We start from the raw sequence: 9,905 nt of genomic DNA on the forward strand, positions 1-9,905 counted from the left end.
CTACTTCCACCCCATGGAATCGGGTTGTGGATCAGACGCACACACAAACCAGAAACTCATCCAGAACACAAAACCCTAGCCTCCTGAAGGCATTTGGAGGGGGGACTGGCAAGGAGGAGATCGTCATCTTCACCACCACATGCAAGGGGACAACGACATCAACCATCTCCATCATCCATCATCAACATCCTCCATCTCCATCTTGTTGTAATACCAAACCCTTTGTGGATTGTTACATGTATTACTTGTTTGATCCATCCATGTTTACCATCACTATTTACATGATATCCGTCATTCCTATGTACGAGTAAAACTCCTAGTTCTCAGCGATATGGACGAACCTTGGTATGTTTAGATACAAAAAAACGTTAATAAGGATATGAGATCATTTGTTGAATCTTTAGTTTAATAACCTTCTTATGCATTGTTGGATGAAGTTGAATGAGCAAATGAAATGGCCTGCCACTATTGCCAATTTCATGAAGACCGCCGTGCTCAATGAAGGAGAAGGTGATGATCTAGTCGTTCCAACACAAGAAGGGCTTGCTCAGGCGAAGAAGGTGATTAGGAACTGAGGGAGGAAGTGGGTAAAGGAGAAGGAGAAACGAGAAGGGGCAGCGGACAAGATGAAGGAGAAGTTCGAGGTCATCATTACGAAGGAGACATGTGTCAAGCGCCTGAGGTGAAGGAGTCAAAGACGACGAAGAGGTTTAGCTAGTTCATGAGGATGCAAGACAAGCTCAAGCTCCAGGTGAAGAATCTTGAGACCAAGGTTGCTTCCAATGACTCCAAGATATTGTTCATGAAGATGTTGGATTAGGATCCTGATTTGGCGAAGATTGCCCTAGCCTACCATGTCTGCTTGTTGAAGCGCTTTGGGTAGTTGGAGGGTGTCGAAGGGTGAAGTATTTGCCACGGATAGCCAGGCTGGAGCCAAAGAAGGGCGTCTTTGGCACAAACAACCTGACTTTTGGGATCAGTTGGAGGTAAATACGTATTGAACATCCGATGCTTTTTGTTTGTGATTGCACATGTTTGCAACAATTAAACATATGATTAAGGTGGTATTGATATATGCATTTGATGTGTTCGACTGTTCGTCTTGGTGATCCGTGTTGGACTTGCCCTAAGGAAGTTGGTTTGCTGAAGACCTTCAGCTTATAGCTTTTGGACCCAGAAGTTGGCAGCTCAAGCTTAACCAAACACAAGAAGCCCAACTTCTGTACTGTACTGTACGTGAAGCCCTGCTTATACCATATACTCCAGCAAAATTGCAAGTACGTATGATGTAGTAGTAAGCACGCTATGTACATGTGCCCATCAGAGGGGACAGAGCTGCAGTAGAACTCGGCCAAATATACACTGAATATCCATCAGGATCTTCTTCACATTCATTGACTTTAGAACCACTTGCACTCAAAAGCGCAGGAGGAAGTTGCACATTTTATCAGCGCAATGCTTCCCCAATCTGCAAGGTCGGATACTGCATGTAGCTCCTCTGATTGCGGGTTTTTGTGATTTCTTGCAATATCCGCGACGACTCGGTCTTCATTACACCTGCCCACTCAGTGCTACTGTAGCTACGCTAGATAGTACCTTGATTCTCTATCTTGTCTGATCCTCATTGGTGGTGGTGAATAAGGAATGTTCTTAGAAAAACTCCTGCTACCTGAATGAAAATCAGGTCAATTTGCAAGTCTATTTTCCTTGCAAAAAGAAGAGTTGATAGTCTATTCCAAATAGACAAACTCCACATTCTCAGTGCAGCCTCACCGTTTAGCTATTTGTAGTGTCATCGTCGTCATTTTCATCTCCAGAAGCTTCATAACGTGGCTGGTCATACTTCTCACGGAGTTGCTTCACAGGAATGAAGTCCCGAGCTGTGTCCTCGCCATAAAATAGGAATTCGGTGTAGGGGTGCTCAAATCTTCCCTATATTACAATAATGGAAACATCAATAATTCACTTTGGTAAAAAAAGGGGGGAAACAACCAAGCAAACGAGGAACTCAAACTCACTTTCTCTGATTCTTCAGCTTCAGAAAGATTTTCTTCTGCGACTGAAATTACAAAGCGAAAAACATATCTCAAAATGGCAATGATAAAAAAAAAAGTATGAACGGATTTGATTATTAAAAAGCGTGCTATCTTGTTGTGTTGTACATTATTTAAAACATAAAAATGTATGCTTATTAAAGTTCCACATCTTAGACATTGTTGATTTGGTTCCACCAGCTTTCTAGATATCATGACATTGTCTCCACAATGGTGTAGCAGAACAGTCAACGCACAGCCGATCCATGTTCGCCGAGCGAAGATTATGTATAGTAAACAGACTGGAGAACATGCCGCATCCTACATTCTTTCAGGGTAGGTACAAGGGAAAATATAGCTCCTGATTTCTTTTCATTTCGGCTGTTTTAAAAACTGTTGATGAACTGTATGCTGGCTTCGGATATTAGAACTCAGAAGGGTTTTCCCCTTCATTCTCGACAAAAAAAAGTGTAAGGAGACATAGTGAAATACTGATATATTTTGATACATATTTTTGGAAGTGTTATGAGTTATAGCATAGCAGAAACTAAAGTTAGAACAAACATGATTCAGCACATGGTACCTGAAGGGCACAGAAATGGCATGCATTGTGTTCACTGAAAAAAACAGTTTGGAAGCCCAAAAAATATATACGGATCAGGAAAAGAAGAGAATAATACCATATGCAACAAGGAGTTCTGGGTCAGCATATACATCAACAAGCACCTGGAAAAATAGCAATACCACAGCATCATAATGTGTACAAAAAGATTTAGAACCAGTTAAAAAAGATTTGGAAGCCTGTAAATTAAATAGCACACAATGAGCATGCAGAACCATGCTGAAGCTAAAGCAAAGTTCAACGAAGATGCCAATCTAGATTCCACAGAGAAACAGTGTTCACACATTAAACTCACAAGTTTTCCTCATGAAGGGCATGATTAACTAGTCAGGGTTAAAAAACAGAACAATTGTGAATATCATCACCTCAGGGAAGTGAGCCTAGCTCACCTGGGTAGGGGAGCATACAATCTCAACACCTGGTTTATGTCCTCATGGACGCAGATTTGGGTTCCTACTTATTACATTGTCGCCGCGGGGGCAGGGGGAGGGGCCTATTTCCATCACCTCAATGCATAATTGAAAGCCTTAATGTGCTATATTGTAAGGAGGAAAGTAAGAAGGATACACAGATATTGCTATGATGAGCTAGCTTACATGGTAACTAAGTTTACAAATGAAAGTTCCCATCACAGCCTTGCAAAGGATTCTCAGCAATTTCAGGACTTGTGTGCAAGGTGTACAATCATGGCTTTAAGATCAGGACTTTGGGCCAACTGGCCACAGAAGGATAAGTCAAGTAAAAGACGCATCATGTCACTAAGTTATCCTTTGCCAGAATCATATATCAATGGTTGTCATTGCGCTAATGTAACATCCATGCTGTAACACAATCTAAACTCTAAAGTTGACAAAATTAGCACTAAAATATATCTTGCAGATGCTACAAGAAAAATTAACTGAGATTTGCTTGGAACTGTGGATACTGAGGAAAACTTAAACCGGAAGCAGCATTTACTTGATAAAAAGGTTGATTTGGCCCTTTAGATAACTTCTCCACGTTTGCCGTCTCCATCCATGACTTGGATTCACAGCACACAGGATCCATGCCACATATCACAGCTCTATATCCTTCAGCAGGAGAAATCAAAAGACAAAATAAACTAGTGTCTCACATAGGTGAATGAATCGTGAGTGCTGAACTACAAAAAAATAAGCCCAATGACAAACAAATGAATAAAGATAAAAGGAAAAAAAACTCAACTCTTTCAAACCATATACTACTACAGTATAATTACCTAAATATGGGGCACACCTACACTAGCATCGAGAGATACATATGCTTACTTTCAATGGTTCAGTTCAGCCCCAGACTGTAGGAATGCAAACTTGAACAACTTAAATAATTGACAAACTATTGCTGACAAAAAATGATAGTGACCAACACTGATATGTTTACTTTCTATAGGTTATAAATAAATATCCATTCAAGTATACTGATAAAGTATTCATATATCACATATATGTCCCTACCAGTTAGAATGTCGAACGCATAAGAAATAAAAATTAATGGAATTATGAGCTGTCATTTAGCATGCCAGAGCTTTCAACAACAACAGATGGTACAAAATTACTCACCATGTACTTTGTGGCGTACTTTCTGCCCTAGTCGAAACTCATATTTCACACTTTGGTAAGCCAGGGCTTTAGCAGAGAGTGCCAGAGAATCACCCTACATGACATTTGAAGTCAAGCTATTTAACATAATCATCACATGACTGGTACACCTCAGTTTTGGTATACCTCAAGCTTAGAAATTGTGTCACGCAGCTCAGCTGCCAAAGCATAGTTCTCGCTCTCAATAGCCTTCTGCAAATCTGCACTGCAACAAAAGGGTAAAGGTAAGCTATCTGCCAAACGAACCAACTTTGGAGTATCCCACAACAAATTTTCCCTTACCAGATTAGCCTACATGTTAATTAAATAAGAAAAATGGAGCACCAGAGCATATTGATTACATTGGGAAAATGTACATGTTAAAAGTATTTTAAATCTTCTCCTTATGGGTAACAAGGAAATATCAACATACCGCGCGCGTAGGAGATTTAAAGATTTATCCTGAGCTTCATTCTTCGATGAACCTCTTTTAGCTTCTCGCTGCCTAGTTACCTCTGTTTCGATCTACAAAATAAGAGATAAGACTTTCTTCACAGAGAAATTATCCTCAGAATTCACTTATCTTAGAAGTGAAGGTCATTAAGGTACCTCAGCAAGCTTTTCCCTCAATTGCTTTGCCGCATCAAATTGCTCTATATTCAATGCATACTGGCAAGAACCAAGCAGTTCAATAGTGAGGTTCGATTTGCATAAATAAATATCAAACATTTGAATGTATCAGTTATCAGTGGAAGCAACAGTGAAACGATGTTAGATTCAACTAACTAGTAGACTGTAATCTAGACAATTGTCCGGTATTAGTAGTTGCGGCGAGGTGGTGGTAAAGAAGCAAGCGCTCACCTGTATCCGAGTCTGTACATCCAGCTGAAAGTAGAAGATCAAGATGTCTTCGTTAGCAGACTCACTGCGCTCCAGCCTCGCGGCCGCATTATTGTTACTGTTACTGTTACGAGCATCTCCTCCAAAGAACCATCTGGCATTAGTCCTTACTGTGGTGTTTATTTTTCCACGGTTGGTCCCCATGTGCAGCTTTTCCGCGCACCAGTGCCACGCGTATGCCCCATGGCTTACTGGATTTATTTTGTAACAGAACCTCAGATCATTCCTAGCAAAACAGGCTGATCTGCAGTTTGTTCCGTGGGGCGAGACGACCGAACCGCACACAGATATGCCTTGCATTGTATATGCAATGCAGTAGGTCCGAAACGTGCACGGGTCGTCGATCACCACCGCTGCAATCAACACACCTACATACAGTCGTAAGCAGCTAGTCAATGGGGCATACAACTGAACCAGAGCACATAAACGATGACATGCTCTAACATCAACTGAAGCAACTTTGCCTGAAACTCATTATAGTTTTACCAAATCGCTTGAAATAATAAAATACACCTGAATTAACAAATGCATATTCCTATTTAAAAGCAGTGCTAGAGATCCTACTTTAAAAATTGCAAGGCAGATTCCTCTGATCCCTAAATGTTGGTCAATCTGTTTTGAGTTGCAGAACAGGCGCTCAAGTATCAAGGCGAGGACTGGTGCGGCGGGGCACGTAAAAACTCAAGGCGGGGCGGGGAGAGAGCAGAGCTCGGTTACCTGAGGCGGCGGCCTTGGGCTTGGGGGAGAGGAAGCGGAGCGGGCGAAGGGAACGCGTGGGCGCTCCGCAGCGTCAGGGTACGGAACGGGCTCGCGTTGGTGTTGCGCTCTGTCTCTGCTGCTGCTATGCTACGGTGGTGGCGGATGTGGGTGGATAGACGGCGCCCCTCCAACTGGCCTCGCCCTGGACCAGTCGTTCCTTCTTTTCTTTGGCCCCAGCGTTTGCTGCTTGCATTGCGATTTTTCCGTGGATTTCGAGTTATCGCAGGGGCGGTTAAATTTCTGCCGCGACCCTATGGTTACCCTTTTTTTGTTTTTGCGCATAGACCCTATGGTTACCTTGCCTTCAGTTGGATTATCAAACTATCTCTATTCCTAATGAAGCAGTTGGTAGTCTCCGCCGGTCAATTTTTGTCCCACTTATCATGGTTTTTTTGTCCCATCTTTGCTAGTCTTTTTTCGTAGATTTTTTTTGTCCCCTACCCCCACTTCATCGGTTTATTTTCGCGTCACCCTCTCACACAATGAAAAAAATTAAACGGATCAGAACTTTCCGTACTGGCGCGAATTATTTAATAATGTCTTTATGTAAAAGAATCAATCACAATCAATCTCTAAAGATCAAATCTAAATTAATTAATATTCATAACGTTTGTTTCCTTCCGAATCACGTTCATAATTTTCCTTCCTTATTTGGGGAGAAACTGTTTGGTAGCAGAGATTAGGAAGCTTCCTATGAGCATAGTAATAGGAAGTATTTTTTTTATGATTCGTTTCCATGCATGATGATAGTAAATTAGGCCAACATTCACCACTATTTATCAATGTCATCAGTCGTATCCACTCCTACCATTTTTAAGGGAATCCGCTTGCTATGTCTTTTTAAGGGGATCCGTCGTCGTCGCACGCACAAGCAATTCCCTAAAAAAACACAACGCCTACCTCGACTTCCCTATCTGGACGCCACCGCCGCCGCCCATCGATCTCGCCGCCTCCCGGCGATCCCCTCCTCCCTCCCGCAGCTCGAACGACCCACTTTTTTGGCCACGAGCACCGTCTGCCTCTTCGCCCATGCGTCGCCCCTCCTCTTCACCATAGCCACGAGCACTATCCAAGGCGGAGCCACGGCGCCTCCACAGATGCGGCGGAGACACCATATCCAGTGGAGACGGCGGTGTAAATCTTCTCCCACTCTGCTCCTTCCCCTGGTTACCGGCCTGCTCCACGTCCCTTCTGCTTCGTGTGGATATGCTCATGCGCAGCACTAAACTTTATTTAGGTAGAACTATTCTTCTAGGCCTTTTTTTGTTACTTACAAATTAACTTTTTGAGGCAATGCTTACGGCATGAAGTATTACCTAGAGTTCCTTAATCAATCTGCTTGTCCATCGTTTCATTTGGTTCAATTACTATCAGCAAGAACACATTGTGAAACCGTTAGCTTATGAATGTGTGCTCTTCCTACAATAATAACATTTGCAATGTAAGGGCCGAGGCACACCCACACATCAGGATGATGTGCACCACGTGGGAAGTAATACTAATATGGCCTAAGTGGATAATGAAATATCCAAAGATACACTTGACTGGATCAATTTTTTTCTCTGGAATTGTTTCTCATGATGCGCAATGTAGATACTATATTTTTAAAATTTCAAATCACCTATGCATGCCAATGTGATTCTTATCCTTTTCACTAGACAGTGTGTTTCCATCAATCCATCCATGCACCAAACCGATTCTTTTTACTCTGTTCAGGTTGCAATTACGAACGAGTAGTATATGTATGCACTGAACTACTTGCATAAGACAGTGAAATACTTCTTACTCGTGTGAGTCGAATTTTGGAATAGAGAAAGAACATACAACAGAGATCACGTAATTAATTGATTACATAAACCGAGATCACGTAAAACAAGTTTGATAGGTCTGTTGCATCACACGGGCATTTTTCCTACATGTACTAACAGGTTCTATTTATTTCCTTTGATCGGTCAATACTCCTATGTCCTATGTAGGTAAAAAGGAAAGAAAACCTCACGGTACAGCCAGCAAAATAGTCAACGGCGAGCTTCATCGCCGCATACGTGTCGTAGTACCTGGCCATCACCGGCTGGGGCAACGAGGACTTAACGCTGGTGAAGAAGGCGCGGGTATTGGTAGAGCTCTAAGAAGCTGCCCTTCGTCCTGCCCGCCGTCTTCACCATCGGTCCCCGGGTGACCACCCTGGAACTCGGCGACGCTACCAACACGACACGGTCTGGGTTGGTTCGGTCCCTCATCGAGCCACCATTTGGACCGGCCAACCACCACCGGCGTCAACGTGCTGGGGCAGCGGCGAGGTGGGCTGCTTTTGCGGGTGCTGTGGCGAGGTGGTGAACATGCGGGAGCGCCAGCGATGAGGTCGGTGATGTGCCGCAGCAAGTGCGCGGCTGTTAGCCATGAACCTTCCGTAGCAGTTTTTTTCATGAGCCCATGTTTTTTTGTGTTCGGGCCTTGCCATAATTAGCGGATTAACCATGAAAAAAACATGATGTTCAGTTTGTTGTCAAATGGTGCCGTGATTTTCGGATCAAGCCATGTTTCTTTTGTACTTCCTATTTCCTGTTCGACTGAATATAAGTGCAGAAAGTGAAAACACCAACATGACTGAAAGCAGTCATATTCAGTTATAGAGGTATACATTTATACAAGATATACACAGGCAGGTGCGGCCAGTAACCCAACTAACTCCTGAGCTGACCTTGCTAATCCTTTACTCGCGATAAAGATGCAGACGATAAGGAAAGGTTGTTACGAAGAGAGCAATGGGAGAGAGAGAATCACGTGGCGGCAGGTGGACCTAAACATATGCTTCAACAAAGAAAACGGCAGCGTAGGATCATGGTGCGTGATTATAGGCGGAGGCTATTAAATCTCACGTGGAAATCACGGCTGAGCGATTCTCGCACGATCCGAAATTCACACCCAATCGACCGTTTCCCCCAGTTGATGGCCTGCATGTGTGTTGTGCTAAAACGGTCGCTGCCATGGCAGCGAACCCTGCAGCTAGAACGCTGCCAGCGCCAAGTTGAGAACTCGAGATCGTTAGTGGTGCATGCACGACAGCGGCGGCGAGAGGCTATGGTGCATGGGGAGGAGAGAAAAGAAGGAGAGGGGAAGCTTGGGGACATGGTAGTTTACCCGGGGGCTGCCGGTCGGCACGCTGAGAACGAATGGCGGTGGCAATGACATTTTTTCTCAGTCCTCTTGGTCGGACCGGTTGAAGACCAGACCGGATCGGACCGACAATTTTCCAGGCCGATTTTAGCAGACCAGATTGTCCATTTTCTCTAACAAGCCAGGACCGAGCGTGTCAAACACCGATTGAGCCATGAGCGGTACGTCCAGCCCTACCCACCGTCGAAGCGAAGCTCCTACTCCACATGAAGTTGATCGTGCTGTTGCACTCGTACGGTAGGAGCCACGGGCACGACATGGTGAAGGGCTAAAGGGCTGATCGAGGGTGAGACCCGGATGCTGGTGGCGCAGCTAACCATGGACGAGATCTTCACCTGCACCAAAAAGTTCAAGCTGGAGGTGTTTAGCAACGTGTAGAATGAGCTGGACCAATTCGGCCTCTTCATCTACAATGCCACCATGAAGCAGCTGGTGGACGTGCCGGGGCATGAGTACTTCTCCTACCTTGGCGAGAAGACACAACAGGAGGCAGCGAGCAGGGCCAAGGTGGATGTTTGTGGAGCGGGATGGCCTCACGTGCCAGAACGCTGCCAAGGTGGACGCCGAGAACAAGGTGCTCTCTGTGCGGCAGCAAGGCGAGTCGCTCAAGGAGAAGGCCAAGGTCAAGGCAGAGGTGCGGGTGTTTGAGAACACTAGGAAGGCCGACAACGCCGCCTCAATGACCGACCTCGCCATGAAGGGGAAGGCTGGGACTGGCAGGCCAAGGTCGCTAAGGTTGAGGCCGCCAAGGCTGTCGCCATCCGCGAGGCTGAGCTGCAGATGGAGGTTAAGACGAAGAACATGCTCTGTTAAACTGAC

At 44.5% G+C, this 9,905-nt stretch overlaps 1 protein-coding gene across 2 annotated transcripts; it reads right to left on the minus strand.

The window, feature by feature from the left end:
* Nucleotides 1-1,228: 1,228 nt before the first annotated feature.
* On the minus strand, nt 1,229-6,045 carry LOC119277090 (clp protease adapter protein ClpF, chloroplastic-like). Of its 2 annotated transcripts, none has more exons than XM_037558311.1 (11): nt 5,868-6,045; nt 5,112-5,518; nt 4,860-4,919; nt 4,684-4,775; nt 4,398-4,476; nt 4,233-4,326; nt 3,613-3,725; nt 2,714-2,759; nt 2,019-2,059; nt 1,774-1,932; nt 1,229-1,662 (listed from the first exon to the last, which is right to left on the minus strand). In XM_037558311.1, exons 2-10 carry the CDS (start codon nt 5,448-5,450, stop codon nt 1,777-1,779), a joined length of 1,020 nt encoding a protein of 339 aa, XP_037414208.1. In that variant the 5' UTR covers nt 5,451-5,518; nt 5,868-6,045; the 3' UTR covers nt 1,229-1,662; nt 1,774-1,776. The 2 variants fall into 2 exon arrangements, with proteins under 2 accessions (XP_037414208.1, XP_037414207.1); XM_037558310.1 differs by having other exon boundaries at nt 1,229-1,669; nt 5,868-6,042.
* Nucleotides 6,046-9,905: the final 3,860 nt, after the last annotated feature.

This window comes from Triticum dicoccoides, chromosome 3B, assembly GCF_002162155.2.
Source record: "Triticum dicoccoides isolate Atlit2015 ecotype Zavitan chromosome 3B, WEW_v2.0, whole genome shotgun sequence".
NCBI lineage: Eukaryota > Viridiplantae > Streptophyta > Magnoliopsida > Poales > Poaceae > Triticum > Triticum dicoccoides.

Coding starts and splice junctions, on each gene's coding strand:
- LOC119277090 (XM_037558311.1), bottom strand. CDS start 5,450: ATGCAAGGCATATCTGTGTGCGGTTCGGTCGTCTCGCCCCACGGAACA. Junction 3,726..4,232: donor AGTACGCCACAAAGTACATG/GTGAGTAATTTT, acceptor CTCCTGCTGAAG/GATATAGAGCTGTGATATGT. Junction 2,060..2,713: donor AGAACTCCTTGTTGCATATG/GTATTATTCTCT, acceptor TTGTAATTTCAG/TCGCAGAAGAAAATCTTTCT.